Genomic DNA, 19920 nt, shown 5'->3' with positions numbered 1-19920 from the left:
GATGATCAAGTCCAACTGTTAACCCAGTGGTTATGCCAAATCCACCACTAAACCATGTCACCAAGTGCGACATCTACACATCCTTTAAATACCTTCAGGGATGGTGACTCTGCCATTTCCCCGTGTAGCCTGTTCCAGCACTTGACAGCCCTTATGGTAAAGAAATATTTCCTAATATCCAATTTAAACCTCCCCTGGTGCAACTTGAGGCTGCTTCCTCTTGTCCTATCATTTGTTATTTGGGACAAGAGGCTAACTCCCACGTGGCTACAACCTCCTTTCAGGTAGTTATAGAGAGCAATAAGGTCTCCCCTGAGCCTTCTTTTCTCCAACCTAAATACCTTCAGTTCCCTCAGCTGCTCCTCATAAGACTCGTGCTCCAGACCCTTCACCAGCTCCGTTGCCCTTCTCTTCACACACTCCAGCACCTCAGTGTCTTTCCTTCAGTGAGGGGCCCAAAACTGAGCAAAGGATTTGAGGTGTGGCCTCACCAGTGCCAAGTACAACGCTCAGATGGGTTTCTGAAGACAAACTTGTGAAGCCTTGGAAGATGTACAGATCCTGTGTTATTGGGAAGGGCTATAGGTTTGTCACAGTTACCTGTACTTGAGGCAGGAACTGAGAGCTGGGCAGAGCCAGGGCGTGTCCCCTGATTTTCATGAGCAGGGTGTTTGGTACAGGATTTGCCAGCTGAGGAAAGGGAGCTGCTTCCTGGTTCCGTGCCATGCTGAAATCCCCGGTCCACTGTGCCCTGCCTTTCTTCCAGGTGTGCCAGCTGCCTAGGTGCCTGCCTGCTGCTCTGCAGGAGCACTGGGCTTCTGTGCCATCAAAGTGCACCCGAGAAACATACTTCAGTGGTTGGAGACATAACGGACAAAATGGTAACAGAAACTGCACAGAGAAGCCACATGACAATTTACATCCATCTGGGAAAGGAGTAAAAATGAAGTAAAAAGTAACTTTTGAGGTTAATAGTCAGGATGAGGCTTTGAGGACAAAACAGACCAAGTAGCAAATACTTAGTTTGGTGTAATTTATATAGAAATACGCAGGAATAGCAATTTGTATAAAAAATGGAGGAACTTGAGTCAACCATGTTGCATGCAATTAGCCATGCCTTGCAGGTGCCTGGAGTTTGCCAAGGTCACTGGGAATACAGGTGTCAAAAGAGCAAGCCCATTTTAACTCTTACAACTAACACTTGGCTTTTTTAATGAGCAATGACATTGTCATTAAACAAAAAAAATAAGTGGGTTTGCTTTGGTTTTCTAAGACATGTTAAGATCTCCCAATGCTTCTGGCTACAAGTATGTCTTATGTAAAACTACTGTTAACATTTTTTTCTGACTCCAATGTCATTTACATGATCTGTGTTTTGTTTTTATTTTTTATATTAATGCAAATGTTTGCGAACCAAATAATACATATTAATGCCTTTGTGTTATTATCTGAGAGGCAGACCACAAGTCAGTGAAACAGGGAGAAAAGAGTGTGGGGTAGCAGAATTTCGCGGGAATCCTTTATTTCCCTCCTAAATGTAGCTAATCAGGTGTTTCTTTGTCACGTAATTTTAGTAACATACCTTGGAGTAAGCTAGCGGAAGTGTACCCCGTTATCTTGTTTATCCTGTGCATTTTTCAAGGGGGGCATTTTTCATTCAGCGATGTTGTGCTTTCAAACTTGAATGTGAAAAATGGTCCAAAGCTGATAACAAAAATGTGTTCTTTCTTATCAAAAATGTATACTTTCTTATCACAGGTAATATGAAGGCACACATCACTTTCTGTGCCCAGATAGAAACAAGAAAAATTTACTGCATTTTTCTGTTTTAATTTAATTTAATTTTATTCCCGGTTTATTACTTTATATTTTATTTTGAAATTGGTACTTGATGTGGTTTATTCAGAAAGGGTAAGAAAACATGCGTCTGTGCTTCAAAACTAGAAGAACCTGGCACAAAGAAAGGCTATAGATTTTCAGACTACAAGGTAAAACCAGAGGTACAGAGGTGCCAAATTAGGTTTTTAATCTAATGGCCAATTTCTAACCTGTGTAATGAGCAAATTACTCTCAATGTTAATTCTATGCATCACCTTGAGGGCAATACTTGTTCTTAACAGAAAGCTAATACCATCATCACTGAAATGACACTAGTAATTACTCACATACAAATGAAACTTATGCATTCAAGGTAGGCCAAATAAATCAAAACATTCTTATCTGGGGTTTTATTTCTGTTTGCCTTGGATTTATTTTTAAAAATGGGAGAGTTGCTTTCTGCTTTGAATGAAATTCTCCCCCTGCTCTGAGAGCTGCAGGAGCTGTGTCCCCAGGAGGTTTCTGCTTGTAACTGCATAGCAAGTCTGCCTCAGTTCAAGAAGGGCCACCTTAAAGGTTGGGCGGGTTTGATTTGCAGCTTTATGGTTTCTTTACTGAAACTGTTGTCAAGAGCTGTAATTACTGGCATGAATTTTTGAAAAGTTGTCACTGGACTAAAATAAGGACTAAGCAACTGCTCTGTGGGTAGCTTTGGTATCACTTTTCTTCCTAAATTGTCACAAGTTTCCCCTTTTCACAGGACAGACATTATGAAATTCCATGAGTTTGTGGCAAGATTTTCTTGGGAGGAAACTTCTTACTGAAGCAAAGCTTTGAAGTATTGAATTTACCTGCAGCTGCTTTTGCAGATTCTCATGCTGCATCCCACACAACTTGGCCAGAGACAAATCTGCATTGCATCGTGGACAGTGTCCTGCAGGGCATTTTGGAAAGGAAAATAAAGCATTGAAATGCCAACAGGAAGACAGACATCTTATTTTGTTGTTGCACTGATCTGAAAAACAGCTTTGGGTCAGTTCAGCAGGGGGTAATATTCTGGCTGGAGCAGAACAGTTTTAGAATTACTTATTTTCCCAGTAGAAAACTGAATTATTTGGCAGCACTCTTTCCTGTGGGGACTCTTTCTTCAGAAACTACATTCTTTTCATTGGAAAATCATTCTGCTTTTAGTATTTTTGTACAAGCCACAGAGCTGGTAATTGATAACTGCTTTTAGTTTTTTTGAGACTGTTGTCTTTGCAGGATTCAAAATGAAAGACACCTTCCGGTATCACTGTATGTTTCTTGAGGTTTCCAAACTTCTCAGACCAGGGTCAGTGCTTAGCTGGGAGATAGCAGGGACTGCTCCCAGTAAAGCTGTGGGGGTCTTTTTCAACGGTGGGGAAAATCTCTGGAGTTCTGTTTTTCTCCTGTGCCGAGCCTGAGCCGTGGATGTGCTAGCAACAAGCCCAGCACACTGGCACAAGAAGGATGTGCCAGAAACAGAAGCGTAAGCAGGAGGAATGTGATGCTTCTGTTGTAGCCCTCAACCTCAACCTGTTGGATCCCCACAACCTAAAAAGCACAGTGACCTCCAAACCATGTTGTTCTGGTTGTCTTTTGGTTTAAATAGTTTTGGCAGCTTTCTACGCAAAAAGCTTTAAAAGTAGCTGCCGTCAACTTTTGTGTTATATGGAGCAGCAAAAATAAACCCACTTCTTCTGTTTGTTTGTTTGTTTAGATGACTTCCACTTACCTCTTGATGTTGTACCAGCTGTGACAGAGGCCCTTGACTCCAAGAAGAAGGGGGAAGATTTGCACAAGGAGAGCAGGTCTTTCCGCTACTGTGAAAAAAACACCATGGACCTGTCAGACAGTGACCGTCCTGTCAGCTTTAGTTCCACTTCCTCCTCTGCATCCTCCAGGGACAGCCACTGCTCCTTTGGTAGCAGAATGACCTTGGTTTCAAACAGCCACTTGGGTTTGTTTAACCAGGATAAAGAAACGGGGGCCATCAAGCTAGAACTGGTCCCAGCCAGGAGATTTTCCAGCAACAAGACACGCAAAAACTCTGCTGTGGAGCAAGAGGATCCTGAAGAAAGCCTTGAGAAAAGGCCAAGCATGCCAAGGAAGGCAGAACCAAAAGGAGCAAGCAAAAACTGTGCGATGTCCCTGGTCACAGAGCCCACCAGTCCAAAGCTCCTCTACGTAGACAGAGTCGTCCAAGAGATTCTGGAGACAGAGAGGATGTATGTGCAGGATCTAAAAAGCATTGTCAAGGTAGGGGACTTGGTTAAGACAGTGTTAACTGTTCCATAATGCCATTTTTTACATTGTTTGATTTCACAGCGGGACAGATGGATGTGACAATGGAACTGGCATTTGCTGGTCTTTATAAATTAGTGTAACATCATTGTTCTAGTGTGTTTCTATTTTTTTTTGATTAGATAAATCTAAGCTGTTACTATGTGTTCATGAATAAATAACAGAAAAAACGATCCTACAGCTGGCAGCAGTAGGATCAAAGTGATAAACTCTTTGCAGTAACAAAACTTTTTTATATTTACAAAAAAAAAATTACATTGCTCTGTGTCCTAGAATGTATAGCAAGAAGCAAACGGCAGACAGCTTTAATTGCCTCTTTATGTGCTTTACCTGAAGGGTCTTATATACTGACTTTTACCTGCTCTCCCCAAGTCGTAGTACTGCAAGTTCTTTCCTGCCTTTTCCCCTGTCCCTTCCGTACAACTCACAGCTACAGTCTATTCTCTCTCTGTCCTTGGCCTGTAGTATCAAATATGGCATATGTATTTGCTGGAAAATACTGTTGTGTTTGGCTGTAAGATGAAGGAATTATGTTTTCTTTAATACTAATTCTGAATGGGTGTAGCATTTATTAGCAGCAGTAAAGTTTTTGTCCAATCCCTAGCCTAACAGTACCTTTCATATCCTCTTTCTAGTACAGGAAAATATATGGATGAGTCCTTCTGTGGATTGTTCTTTTCCTTCTGCACTTGTATGTGTGCCATCAGCATTGTTTTGCTTTGCATTTTTGAAGATGACAATTGAGTCCCTTGACTATCGTTTGTAGCCTAATGGTTAACCCACAAAGAAGGATATGTAGGAAGGCTCATGCTGTTTGTAGAACTTAGAGCTCCAGGTAGGTGTATGAGGTCATCTGAGATAGGAAATATCAGCCAGCTGGAGACACTCCCCCCAACTGCAGCTTTAACCTGCCTGGTCCCCCAATAGCAGGGGAAAAATGTGAAGGCTTTGATAACTCAAATGCACATTGTGATTAAACACTAGTACCTCACCCTGCAAAGTTCTCAGAAAGGTTGCTTTTTCGGCAACCTTTTTTTTTTCCTTGGTTTCCATAGCTGGTGCTGTTTCACTACATTCAACCATAGCCCGAGTTTCATTTTGGAGTGTTTAAGGTCATCAGATGCTGCAGAACCAAGTCAGCTTCTGTGCATAGTAACTAGGCATGACTTCCATGGTTTTGGAAACCTTAGCCCTCACTCATCCTCCTATGGATATCTAGTAACAAATTTTCCAACTACAAGCAGGAATACTAGTAAATGCTTTCTAGAAAATACTTCAAGCATCACTACAGTAGATGTAGAGTAAATAAGACAAATGTATTTTTAGTTATGGAAGAACTGAAGGAATTGTGAACCTGTGAAATGCCCAAGCCTCTTTCCTGCAGCAACTAATAATGAATCTAGAAAGCTTTGTGTGAAACCAGACAGCTTATTTGAGACATGGAGTGGTTGGCAGTGGAGCTTTTCTTAGCTGGGTGCTGAGGATCCAAGGGCTTCAAAGGAGCTGCATCCCAGATGGTGAGGACAGTGGGGAACCAGCTGCCTCAGCCTGTGCAGAATGTTCTCTTGGTTTCAGGGGAGGGAGGTGTGACTGGGAGCAAACTTCTTCAGAAGGGCCCATTTTATATGTTTCTCAAGATTCCTTTCTCCACAAGTTACCTTAGCAATGCTGCAATAATTCACCCAAGCAAGGGTGGGGGCTGTGAGAAGGTTGGGAATACTCCACAGAGATCTGTCGGAGTGCCGTAGCCTTACAGAGCTTGATTATCTGGGCCTCTATGATTTGAGGCCATTTAGTTTGGCAGGCAGATAACTGGTGCTGAGCCAAACTAAGATGAAGGGAAGCAGCTTGACTTGACTTGTTTTCCAGATAAACATGGGTCAGATTTGGCAGCTGGTTAGGAAATGGAATGAGAATGGGAAAAGGGGAGCTGGAGAGAGGTCAAAGGGCAACTGCTGCCCAAGAAGTGTGTGGGAACTGAAGAGATACGTGAAGGTGGGAGCTGGTGGAGTAAAGCATAAGCAAGTGAACCAGGGCTAAGTGGAGAGACAGAAAATAATTAGTGGGAAAACAATGTGAGGAAATGAGGGAAAACCCAGGAAGTGGAAAGTTAAAGTACAAGATTGGTTGGAACTGGACCTCTCTAGTGAGTTTTCAGCCGATGGTCAATACAGAACCACAGATGGGGTCATCTGGTCCAAACTCCTTGCTCAAGCAGGATCGTCCTAGAATACATGGCGCAGGATTGTGTCCAGATGGTCCTTGAATACCTCCAGTGAGGGAGGCTCCACAACCTCTCTGGGCAATCTGTTCCAGTGCTCAGTCACCTGCACAGTAAAGAAGTTCTTCCTCATATTCAGGTGGAACTTCCTGTGCATCAGTTTCTGCCTGTTGTCTGTCACCCTAGTGCTTGGCACCACAGAGACGAGCCTGGAAGCATCCTCTTGACACTCTCCCTTCAGATGCTTCATTGACAAGATTCCTTTCTGTCACCTCTTCTCAGGGCTGAACAGGCAGGACTCTCTCAGCCTTTCATCAAAAGCGGGATGCCCCAGTGCCCTAATGATATTCATTGCCCTCTACTGGACCCACTTCAGGAGCTCCATGTCTCCTTGGTGCTGAGGAACCTAGAACTGGATACAGCACTTCAGATGTGGCCTTGCCAGGGCTGAGTAAAGGGACAGGATTCCCCCTCCCAACCTGCTGGCAATGCTCTTCCTAAGGCACCCCAGGATACCAATGGCATTCTTGGCCACAAGGGCACAGTGCTGGCTCATGGACAGCTTGTTGTCCACCAGGACCCCTGGAAGCAGTCTAAAAGTAGCAAGGAGGGCTGGTTTTTTGTTTCAGGATGGGGGTTTTTTGGCAGAAGGAGGGAGAAAGAGAAGGGAGGCAACCCACATATGAAGAGCTAAAAGCTGAAGAGGTGTCAGATTGAGGATAGCATAACAAAAAGGGAGAAATTAATAGGTGCTATTTTAATCACCCTCTACCCTCATAGGAGAACTGTCAGTAGAGATCTAGTCTATTGCTTTTTGTCCTCTAGTAGAGGGGATTTGCTGATGCTACATTCTCTGTAGGCAGTGGAAACATACTTAAAAAGAATATATTCTCACTGTTGTTTCCAGGACTTTGAAAGAGGTTTCAGAGCTGGAACTGAGAGGGTGTCAAAACTCACATCCATGAATTTATATTCTGCATTTCTGGTATAAAGCAAAGCAAATTTGCCTTTTTCTTTGGCTTTTAGGTATTTGGGGAGTGGGAACATTTTTTTTTATTAGTTTCATTGGGGGGGGGGGGGGGGTGTTGGTTTTGTTTATTTCTCATGGTCATTTTTTTTAATATATCCATGCTCTTTGCCATTAGCCAGATCATTAATGAATACGTAAACCAGGATGGCACCCAATATTAGCCCCTAGGGTATGCCACTAGCCACTGGCCTCCAATTAGATTTTGTGCCTGTGATCACCACCCTCAGGTCCTGTTGGTTCAGCCAGTTCTGTCAAACTTCAGCTTGTGTATGAGGATCTTAAGGGAGTTAAAAGTCTTCCTGAAGTCAAGGTAGACAATACCGACTGCTTTGCATTCATCTACCAAGCCAGTCATTTCATAGTTAAAATGTTAACAGACTGGTCAGCTTTCCCTTGCTGAATACCTGATGACTGTTCTTGATTACCTTCTTGTCTTTAGTGTGCCTGGAACTGGTTTCCAGGACTAGCTAATGACCCATTGACATGGATGATGTGAAATTGCATGTAGGTACTAGTCATAATATCAAAAGTCAGCTCGTTAAGAGCTAGCCTAGCACAGTATTTTGGGCAGTGTCCTTTCAACCTATGTTACCCTTAGAACATGGAGTTGTCATGCCTGAAGTAAAATATTATGGAGGAATGGGGCAAAATATAATTTTGTCCTTTTTTTATGCTTGCATTGACCTAATGCTGGTAGGTCAGTGGTAAGTAAATAAATAAAGTAAAAAGTCATAACTTCTGTTGCCCTTTGAGTATCTGGGTGATCCTAACAGTGCCAAGTTTTTAGAGAGAAGTTAAAATTGAGTTCATGGGATGTGGTTAATGTGATTTTTAAGTGATCCTGGGGACCTGCTGAGGTTTTCCTTTTCAAGTTTTCTTTTCAACTGCTGACAAGAAGTATTTGGCAGGCTTAGGATGAGTGAGGAGGCTGTACAGGTGTTATTTGGCACCCTTTGTTCCAGGATAAGCATTAAAAAACAACTGCTTTTCTAGGCAGTACAGCCATTTTGCCTGTGACCTGGAAGGACAGTTGGGTTAGGATTGTTTTGAGGTGTGCTGCTGTGATTCTTGCACAGGCAAGCTTTGCAACAAGGATAGAGTGAACTTTTCCACCATTTGGTATGTTTTATCAGATGATCTGTTAAGGATAATTACAATTTTGAACGAGTGCAGCTTGAAGCTTGTTTTGGGCAAGTTTGTGATGAGAAATTGGATACCTTTGTTTCCTGCTTGTGTCATGCTGACAGGTGTACTAGCCAGGACAGAACTCACTGACCTTTTCCTCTTCAGGACCTAGCCTGACTTTTTCAAGTAGTAATGTAGTTAGAATAGACCTAAACTTCAATTAGAGTCACTTACTGAAGTGAATTTTTTTTTCCCTTGAGTAAAATGCTGTCCCTGAAGTTATAAAAAAAATCTGTGCTTTGTCCTTGCAGTTTATAGGAGTCAGAAGCCCCCATTCATAATGTGTATAAGTGCTTGTAACTGCAGAAAGACATCCACATTTGTGTTTTACCCTTGCACAATGGAGGAATAATGCAAAAGCACTGTTACAATACTTGCATCTGCATCCCTATTGGTATAATAATATAAGTATCTATAAAATAACTAGAGGAGACTAAAGTGTGCATTGTCAGTGTGTTTCACATATATTTGATGCCAACAGAGGCTGAGCTTCAGAAATCTTGAACTCCGTCTGAAATCTGGCAGACTTCATTTATGTGAATTAATTCCTCTACCCTTTAATTCCAAATGTGTCCTTTTTTTTTTTTTTTTTTTTTAAAAACCATCCCCACTGGACTACTGGAAGTCTTTGTCCTATCTCCTCCCAGGATATTTTGTCCCTGGCCCACTCTTTTTATACTTAAGTCTCCTGTTTTTAAAAAGTCCCATTCCCCTCTACACAGTCTCCTGCCCATGATCTTGCTGTCTGTCTGAAGTCTTCTCTCAGTAAATCCCATCTGCATCCTGTCAGTATGTTGCCTCATTTCCTTATGTGATTTTTCACTTTTTACTATTTTTCTTTCTCATGCTCTTCATCTCTGCTGATTCCAGAGCTCTCTCCATAGTTCTCTCAGCAGGTCTGACATTTTCATCACCACTCCTTATTTTTCTGCCATCTTAAGTTCTGTGAATTTAAGAGGAGTGTCCACCATGCTTTTTCCCATTTTTTCCTTCCCATTTTTCTGTAGTATTCCTTTATGTGCCCTCTGCCCTGAAATTGCACAGCATGCTTTTCTATGCTGTGTATGGTTTGCAGAGAGCCACTGAGAGACAGGAACAGTCTTTTCCCTCTTGCCTCAGAGGATCAGATCTGAGCCAGATGTTGCTAGCAGCACGAGAGAACAGCAGTTGTGGGTTAAGACCTTGTGAAGCCTGAGCTGAACCTTGCAAAGGACCATTGCTAAAAGTTCCTATTGAGGATATGTGAATTTGGAGTGTTTCTCCTCCCCCCACCCCAATATGGTCAAATATAGGGGAATTTACATTAAGGCAGCAAAAAAGGCATACTCTCAGAAACAAAGTCTCCATTATGCTTGAATCTGCTGCTGTCCTTCCCTGAGACGTGAGGATATGGTTCATGTCCCTGCTAGTCAGCCTGGGGGTGCTTGTCTTCTTGGGGGAAAGGTCACCAAAATTTTTCAACATGAGCAAAAAAGGGTATTCTTTCTCAAAAAGCCTCGGGGGAATGGCTTTGCTGAAATCTCCTAGAACAACTCATCAGGGAGGCAGGTTTCTGGCATGGAAAGCTTAATCTGAGGTGAACAGGTCTGTTGAAGCTATATACCCGTTGTGGGGTGGGGGTAAGCCTTGCAAGGGGAAATGTTGGATGTTTGAGGTAGATACGTGTTGGGGCACCAGTGATTAAGGGAAACCTTCTGAGAGGAAGTCAGTGTTGGAATGTTATTGTTCCCGGCTTCCTGTCTCCCGGTGCTGCTGCTAGAGGATGTCTCCTTCTGTGTTTTAAGCAGTTAGTTAAAAAGACAGCTCTGAAGACTGCAGTGTGCACATTGTCACCTGTGATGTGTTAAGTAAAAGCATAGCTGCTTGTGCACTGGGTTTGCTGGATAGTGTAGCTCTGAAAATTCATTCTTTGTAGATTCAAAAGCTGGGAATTCCAGTATAGCTTAGGCATCCTGTAATGTTTGTTCCCACATTATAGTTAATTTCTGTATGTGACCTCTTTTTCTATGCCAGCTAATCTGCATACCTGAGAAAGATACCTTTGGATTGCTGACATAAATTACATGTGAAAATTTGGATGAACAATTTAAATTACCTGAAAAAAAAATACTATGTTTTGCATAAATGTAGTATGGTTATGCAACAGTGATAAGTTTAACTGTGATTAATATTTGTTAAATTTTTGAGCTGAACTTTCTCACTGCTTTCTCTCATCCATGAAGAAAGAGCAGTGTCAAATTATGATTGACCTCCTTAGGGAAAGCTTGGCTTAAAAGCAAGGGAAGTTTTCTCCAGTAATACGGAGACATGACAGCTGAAACGGAAGCATTCAGTACATGTCCAAGAGGCCTTCTTGAAGTTTGTGAAGTTTAAACAGAGTTACAGCAATATAAATCAGAGCAGAAAAATGTTCCACTTAAAAAGTCTGCAATTAATTTGTAAGTAGCTTTATTAGAGAACTTCAGTGTTGTGTTTTGTTTCTGGTGTTGCTGTTTACAAATCAGGACCAGTGCAGACTGCTGAGAAGTGAGGTAGTTAGGAACACCACAAGGTAAGCTACCAAACAGGTGCAAACAGCTCTTCTGGCTACCCTTAAAGAAATACCTAAAGTAAATTTGACTACTTCTGATACACTGGGATAGTTCAGTTTTCTCTGCAGACTTCTTCCTTCCTGTATGTGAGCAATATTAAACATCCTTAAGCAACCTAAAGTAATAGAAGTATACACAAACTGGTTTTTGTCTCTTAAATGGTTTTAGATGAGGTTGTTTCTGGAACTCCAAGATCTTGAACAAAAGTGTTTTGCCAGCTACATGTGCTGTAAACTCCTCATCCTATGTGCCCTTTAATGATACCTAACAAAAGCAGAAGCAAAACCCAAACCTTGCTTTTCTGGGAAGGATGGGAATGGTTCTGGGTTTTGGAAAAAGAGGTTTATAGCTGTACAGTAGGAATATAATGTGTTGTGGACAACCAGAAGTAACCTAATAAACAACTTGTGTGGTGTAAGCATCTGCTTATGCTGCGGCATGAAAGGGAGCTGTTTGTAAACTAACTTCACAGGAAATACGCTAAGCCAGGGTTAAATATACTGATGCATAGTTTTTCTTATCTGCATCAGCACTACTTCAGTCTTATTTCTGCTGGCAGCATTCATAGATTTCTTTTATTCAGCATGTTCCCAAGTACTTAAAAGACACTGAATAAAATGTCAGTGCTGCCTTCTGTTTCCTTCACCTGTACTTTGCATCCAGTTCTTTTCTTACAGCTACCTTGTAGAAACTTGCTGGGACAGAGATGGTCTTTGTCAGGTGGTTGCAGAGCTTCACTGGTTGACTGGGACTGCAAATGTTAAGACAGCACAAATGTATAGCCACAGCTTTGGGTTTGTTTTAAGGCAAGCTCTGTGTTTGGACAGCACAGAAGGGTGAGTTACACTGCAGTAATAAATGAGCTGTCTATAAATGTACAGTGAGCCTTTCTTAAGCTGTGGGTGGGAGAGAAGCAGCAGGGAGGGCTGCTGCTCTTCCAGGGAGCCACAGAATTGCCGAAAAGCCTGGCTGCTGTTGCTCTTGTCCTCCCTTTTCTGGCAGCAGGGCGTAAATCATTCGGCCATGCTGTCTGCAACCTCCTACCCACTTGCTGAATGTGAATGAATATAGATAAAAGGATGAAAGTTAATCTTCTGTTCCAGAAAGCTTTATTCTTTAGGGAGCAGGGAGGCCCGGGGAAGTTGTAATTTAAATATGGAGTGTGCCATTTAGGAGTGCTGATGGTGGGCAGGGGACTCCAGGATTGAAACGTCAATCCTGTGACTGCACTGAGGCTGGAGCAGGAGGTTGTATCCCTGCCTAGGGGGATGTATGGAGCCCTTCTGGGATTCAGGAAGTAACAAAAGAGAGGTCTGTTCACCTCTGCCCTCCATCTTGTTGTTGCTTACTGGCAGTGGATAAGGAGCTCCACAGAACAGAGCAGCAGCAGCTCTACAAAAGTTTATAGAGTAGACAGGAAAACTGTGAGGAAGAGGTCTGAGAGCTGAGAGACGGGAAGAGGAAGTATAGCTTATGCTGCAAAATTTCCAGTAAACATTACAATGTTTTAATGAGATTATATATTTTTTGCAGAATGATTGGGATTTTCTGTAAAGAAATTTCAACATGTGGAGGTGATGTCTTAAAGGCAAAGACATTTCTGCATTTCCAGCCAGGCCATAGTTTCTGGAATTTTCTTTGTGTGTTATAATCATTTCCATTTTGGTCCATGGAAATATTTGACTACTTTTAAAGTTGTTATATCATTGTTATTAAATATTACTTGTCAGTGAACAGTGTTCTAGTAATTCATGACCTTCAAGCCTGAATGCTTAACAAACCACATAGTAGTCTCTCTCTTTTCTGCTCTTACCACTCCTGCAAATTAAGGTGTGGAGGTAGCTGCTATTTTTCCTGGTTTCATGAGAAGACCATTTTGCAAATAAGACACTTCTAAAAAGTTGTTCCTTGCAAACCACCCACTACTATAAAGTTCCATTTCATTGCTCTTCGTATATTAATAACAAAAGCCTCTGGGAGTCATGTGGTTACTAAGGTTAGGATAAATGTGTGTTTGGGATATGTGCAGATTTTCTCCATTTTGCTGGGTTTGCATTTTCATTCTTTGGAAAACAGACTCTTTCAGTTTCCTTTCTTGTGTTTTAAAATAAACATTTCTCTTCTGGAATGTCTCATTTAACTTGTAAGCATATTGAGATCTCTTTTAAAAAAAGTTAACATTCATTTGCCTTACAAATTGGAGAAAGTTTATTTAACAGGGCAAGGGTATACACCAGAAGGCTCAGGCTCTTTTCCTGAGTAATTAATACATTGGGAGGCCAAATATGCCTTAATGATTCTCAATATTTTGTTTGATTATGGTTCAGTAAGCTTATAATCAGACCAGCTAAACTGTGTTGTGATAATTAATTTATAGATGTCCTGGTGAACTTTACTTTTTTTTAAATTTATAATTACTAAACACTTTCAGCTGGTACTTTTTTGAAAAAGATTGAGATTATTGAATGATGATTGACACCAATGATGTAGATCTAGAAATCTTTAGAGCCTTTCATCTGCCTAGCAGCCTCGAACTATTTGAAATACTAATTACTGTTAATTATTTTCAATTGTAGCTTATTTCTTCTGTGTTTCCTCTTAACTTTAGAAAGGCATTAGATGAGGGCCTTACATAACTCCTTAATGACATATCAGTAAACTACTGATAGCATTTGTAATCCCACCTGTGCACCAAACTTGCTTCTTACCACACCTCTGAGCAGCAATTTTGAGTGCCAGCTTCTGGGAAAAAATCTTGTAGATGTGATTTGGCAGTGGGTGCTGGCTGATAACTGAAGATAAATGTTGGACATAGTTTTAATCAGTGGGCTTCAACTTCAATAAGTTAGTGTGCTGAAGTATCTAAGTCGGGTTTCACGTGAGTTTCTGTTCCAAGTGATTTACTCATAATCATCTTTACACATGCTGGACCATTTACAGGGCTCATCTGTGTACAATCCATGAATCACAGTTTCAGTTTGAGTGCTTTTAATGCCTCTCTGTCAAATTACAGTTTGATTTAGTTGACAGCCTGCCTTCCAAGCTGTCTTTTTAAGATGGGAGATTTTAGCATGGAATTCCTGCAGTTGAACAAAGGAATATTATTGAACTTGGATTGTTTTTCATTAGAGCAAAAATTTACTACAACAAAGAAGGCAAAAATCCATGAGAACAGTCCATCCAGGCAGGCTGACAGTCCAATGCTGGATCAGCTGGTGACAGGTTTTGATGGCCCCAGAAACCTTAATAGGCACAGCATTCCTGCTAAAATGGCTCATGGGACACAAGAAGAAAGCATGCACTGGGCAAAAAGAAACGACATAAGACCCTGGACTGGTGGAGTAGGCAATGTAGGACATGTGCCTCCTTCCACCCCAGTCCTAGAAGGGAACTGTGGGGCAGTGCTGGAAATTGATATGGGCATCCTCTGACACTGGAGCAGGGGCAGGAGGATATGCAGAGCTTGCTTTAAAGGCTCAGGCTCTAAAGCAGTGAGGGGGAACCCACAGCTGCAGGAAGCTGTTCTGCTATCTCCCAGCCATGCATGCTGGTGAGGCAGTTGTCCTTGCTCAGGGCCCCAATGAATGGATTCAGTGCAACAGAGTGTTGAGGGACCTCTCACTGACAAAGTTTTCCAGGGCAAATTCTTTAGTTCATTTCCTGAGACTAGCTGTGCTCTGACAGCTTGAAGTCCTGTGACAAGATCTCCTGACCATTGTGTTGTTGACATTGATGTGCCCTAGAAGTTTCCAGCTTTGTATATGACTATGCCTGGGCCCATGTCTCCATGGGCACAACTGTTCAAAGGCAGCCTAAACCAAAGAAAGCATGTGTTTTCGAGGTGCAAGGCATAGTGTTAGGACTCAGGAATTCCTCACTGCTAATTTTGGCTGACACATCACTCCCCCTGTGGCTTTCCATGCATGTGGATGAAGCCAGAGGGACCTACTAGGGGTCACTGCTTCTAGGCCTTATAGCTGCAAATGGGACAGTGCTTTAATATATAAATAATCTGTAATATAGGTGAGGAAGTTGATTATTGAAAATCTGTCCCTCAGGAATAGCTACATAGAAAAAAAAAAACTTTTTTTTTTTTAAATCCCTTTCTATGGGTAACCTTTAAGTTAATACTGTTAACTTTAACTTAACTTATTTACAGACCCCTAACTGTGGAAAGTGTGGGGAGATCTCGGTCATGATCACCTTACTCTGCAATGTTGAACAGTGGAAATAAAACTTACGTGTGCTTCTCTATTTTTAGTCTTTCCTCATACCATGTTCTCACGAGTGCTCCCACCATCAATCTTTGCCCTTTCCACATGCAGTCAGCCAGCAGCGTATCGCCTTACTGTGTCACGCTTTATTGCCGCTACCCGCGGGCCGCGTGTGAGCCAGCTGCACGTGTAGATTGGCACTTCTGAGGAAGCTGGCTGGAAGCACAGGTGAGCTCAATATGGATCTTCCACCATCCACCCAGGGCCTGGGGAGAGGACTGGTGCTGGTTAGGTGGCCTCCTGCCAGCACAGAGACTCTGCTCTTCTGCAGGGATATCGGAGAGGAAAGAAATCAATCACAAACTACATCTCGTGACAGATTGTGTAAAGCAAGGGTTACTTTGGCTGCTCCCATTTGGAGGGTGGCTGGCTGTCAGTACCAGGAGGTCTTTTCCATGTCCTTTTCCCTTGATGGCAGAGTGAGTGCTCTCCAACCATGTCCTTCGACATGTAGGTGTGTCCTTTGAAGCCTACCTGCAAGGCCTGACACATCCATTTCCCACAAGGGCAGAGCTTTGCTGCTGCTGACAAGTGGCAGTCTTACATGCAAGGTGCCTTGGGATACAAAGCAAATGGAAGAGCGGGGGAGAAAGCACATGGAGTGCAGGAGCTTTCTGCTCACACTGCTGAAGGGAGCAGAGGAGGCTGTGTCTCTAGGTCTGTGTTGTTCTCAGAAAGGCCCTGGCTTAGGCTGTTGGTCAGTGGCAGGACAGTGCTGTGCCTTACTGTGCATAGCTTCAGGTAGGTGCTGGGCTTTCAGACCTGTACATGCCTTTGGCCTATGTGAGGGTTTTCCAGCTTCAAAAGTCTTTTAAAAAACCCCAGCATATACCAGTAAAAGCAGAAAGTAGAAAGACATGCTCACAGAAATTTTCTTCTTTATTTAAGTTTCTGGGTTTGCATGTAGTGAATCTGTATGGTGGACAGTGCAAGCATTTTTTTAGGTTTCAATCAGCCCTAGGACTCATAGCCAAAAGAACCAGAGCAAGAAGGAAAAGTATGTTTAGTTTACAAACGCACACTGCCTTTGCAGAGCACAGCAGTATTTTAAATAATTGAATAGAGCTGCAGTGAGCTGCCCTGACCAAAATTCATCATCCTTGGCCACCTGTTGTATGGATAGCATGCTATTTTTTGAACCACAAGGCATTCAGTGTATGCTGCTATACGTGCTGGATAAATTAATAAATAAAATAAATAATGGGGAAAAAAGAATAGGAAAAGAATCCGGCCAAAGGTGAATTGGTACATATTATAGTTACCTATATAATTAGCAGAATAAGTACTGGGAAGCATTTTATAGTGCCTATTCTAGTGTACATCTGTTTCCCAACTTTCTTTGTTTGCAAGTGTGTGGCTAGTTTGGGCAGCATGGCTCTAGCTAGCAGGCTACAAATAGGATGCATTCTGCGGCATGTTTTCCTTCTGGCCTGCAGCCTTTTCCTCCAAGTGGTGTGGAAGTAGTGCTTAGGTGGCCAAGGCTGCTGAGCTGTCTCAGTGGTTCCTCTTCTGCACAGCCATGTGATTTTGGCCAAACACATCTTTGTTGTGTAGGGGGGAGTTGGGCAAAAATATGTCCATGAGTATGGTGTGTGTCTGTTCAAAGGAAAAGCTGGGTGGCTAGATGAAAATGTCCCACTAATTCGCATTTGGTTTCTAAAGTCACGGAAAACATTAATCAATATGTGAAAATAATTTTGCTCATTTTGTGCTTTTCTTGACAGTTTTCTCTCATTTCTAATTCATATAATAAATATATCTTTTTTTAGCCTCTGAGGTTAATGTTTTCGTCATTTTATTCCTCTAGAGATCTTTTTCTTTGTGATTGTGGAGGAGGAGACAGTAGTCAGGATATGCAACTTCTAGCAGACATTCTTTCTGATGGATTTGGCATGATGAAAGACAAATGGGGAGAACGTCAAACCCAGCAAGGAAGGCAGGGCTGTCTGGCAAGACTCTCCTAGTTTTTGGAGAGTTTCAATGAAAAGGGAGGAGAAAACTGTGCAATACCATGAGACCAAACCATGGTCCATAAATCAATCTAAGGAGACTGACATTTGTGAGGGGTTTTTTTCTCCTATAAAGTAAGCTAAATGTTTATGCCATAACTGCAGAGAAGCAATAAAAGGCAAAGGTTATAAACAAATCATTCGGTGCCGACAGAGGGTTCATAGATGCTGACAAGAAACAAATAAAGTGGATAAGTCCAGTACTCTGTTCTGATAAATTTCATTGATTTCTGCACCATGTCATTACATTTGCAGCCTGCCCTGTTATCTTGTAGCTCCAAACATTTCGTTATGGCTGCAGATGGTAACAGCTGTTGATATACAGCAGTGACTACCATGGGGGTAAAGTACCATTTGCTAAGAAATAATTAGGAAAACCCCCACGTGTGGGTAGCTTTGATCTGCCTGTGGTGTTGTCCTTGCAGAGGACATTATATGCCAATACTGCATCTGTTTCCTGGGTGAGTTCATGAAGCCTTTATGAGAGCACACGTGCACTATAAAGCAGTGTAATCAGACAGGTCCCACTGGCTGAGTCAGTGCAAGCAGTGTGCTGCTGTGCTGGGCCTGGTGTTCCTGACAGGACTGTGTTAAGACTGTCTAATGTCCACCTTTTTACAAAAACATGGATACCTGGCACTTTTTGCTGCTGTGACTACCCTACTGTCAGTGCCACACCAGGCTGTTTGTGTCTACCACGGGTATTTGCTTACAGCAATAACAGCAACCTAAACATGTCTGTAGTCTCAAGTCAGCAATATTGACAAAGATAGAAGGCTAAACCAGTAAGCAGTTCCCAGATCATGTCATTTCCTAGCAGTATGAGGTGAGGTATAAGGTAGCTCTGAATCCCAAGCGTTCTGAGCAAATAACCATCCCCCCTTACCCTAGGTAAGCACAAATCCTCCCAGTAGTTTCTGGTTTGTTTCTGATCTGAGGCTGGGTGGAGAAGGGGGCCTGAAGCACAGTCTGAAGGAACTTTAGCAAGAGAGAGCACAGAATGTGGATAGGTGGCATATATGGGCTGATACTGGCATATGTTACCGGAGTGCAGGAAAACTGCCAAAGCCACCTGCAGGCTGCTGCTTGGCAGCAACATTAGAAAGGTACCTGGTTCCCTCTTTCTAACTAATAATTGGTAAAAGACTAAGAAAAGTATGTATATGTGGAGGAAAATCAGGATAAGAGGACAAAAGGAGCAAAAACCAGGTCATGCATATAACACTGTCTACAATACTGGAAATAACTGTGGACTGTTTGTTGTTTTGAAGAAACCCAAGCTCCAGCTATGCTGAGATGAATGAATTGGAAAGGAACTCCTCTTTAGTCATTAAATGTGCTGTATGGAGTTACTTAACAAAAGATTTCCATTCCTCTGCAGCCCAACCTTGTCATATCAGCTCAGGGTGCTGCAGTGTCCCTGTAGTGCTAAAAATGTTTTCAGAGGATTGCAGTTCCACTGGAGCTTTTCTGTTCTTTGCTTTTATATGATGATGTTTGTTTGTGGTCAGAAAAGGTTATTTGTTTAATAGTATTACTGGAGTAGCCCTGAATATATCACCTACTTCTGCCTTTGACCTAGTGTACTGCTTCCTGCAGTCCTGTCTGCCTCACCATCCTGAACCTTTTTACTCTTCTGCAGCTTCTGAGTATAAATAAAAGGCTGAAGACAAGTTCAGGGAGCCCGTGGATGTGGTTCCAAAGACTTCCTGCACAAATACATTTCAAGGACAGGTGTGGGCTCTGAGGCTGCTGTCAGCCAGAAGGGAAGGTAGAGTAAGGTTGGATGCTGTCACAGGAGAAATGACATGGCTCTCCAGGGACCTGCCTACTGCCACTCGGTGCTCTTCTTAAAGACACTGAGGTTACCTTGGAATAGACTTACCTGCTTTCCCCTGGCAAAAAAATACTGAGTTTTGGGGGTGATGAGGGGTGTCTTTAACTGGAGGTGATATCAGAGTGTGGATTATTGATAGGGGGAAGGGACAGGAAATTCTGCTGATACCTAAACCTGAATCTTGGTTACACCTCTGACTTTGCTGACACTATTTCAGTTGAACAGAAGGATACGGGCATGGAGGCACATAACAAGGCTTAAAGACTGTAATTCTTAACCTTCCTTATGAGGACATCTAGAAACCAAAAGTCAGATCCTTGGTTCATGCAAACCCTTTGTCTTCACAGAAGTTACACAGAGGATAATACCTTTTTCTTTACAACTCTGGAACACAGTTATATCTTAGAAGTTTTCGTGGTCTTGTTGGCATTTTGCAGGGTTTCTTTCTTGCAGCACCCTGGAATGCTGTGTTGCTTTTGGGAGATTGCCACACCACATTGTCTAGCCACAGGCTAAAGGATTTTATTTATTTTTATTTCACGTTATTTCAGCTGTTTTCACTTTTATTTCCATACTCCAGCAGAATTTCTTCATGAATGTGGAAGCACATCAGGTTTCTTGTTTTATGAG

At 42.3% G+C, this 19920-nt stretch overlaps 1 protein-coding gene across 2 annotated transcripts in view; it reads left to right on the top strand.

Moving 5' to 3' along the window:
- Nucleotides 1-19920, top strand: part of PLEKHG1 (pleckstrin homology and RhoGEF domain containing G1) — a 126476-nt gene that overhangs the window by 76431 nt on the left and 30125 nt on the right. For both annotated transcript variants that reach the window (XM_082301590.1, XM_082301591.1), the window contains exon 4: nucleotides 3560-4098. In XM_082301590.1, the coding sequence (XP_082157716.1) occupies nucleotides 3560-4098 (539 nt within the window). The remainder of the gene's footprint in view (nucleotides 1-3559; nucleotides 4099-19920) is intronic.

Source organism: Coloeus monedula (genome assembly GCF_965178545.1).
Source record: "Coloeus monedula genome assembly, chromosome: 2".
Taxonomy (NCBI): domain Eukaryota; kingdom Metazoa; phylum Chordata; class Aves; order Passeriformes; family Corvidae; genus Coloeus; species Coloeus monedula.
The sequence above is the reverse complement of the archived record's forward strand: the minus strand, read 5'-3'. Positions and strand labels throughout refer to the sequence as shown.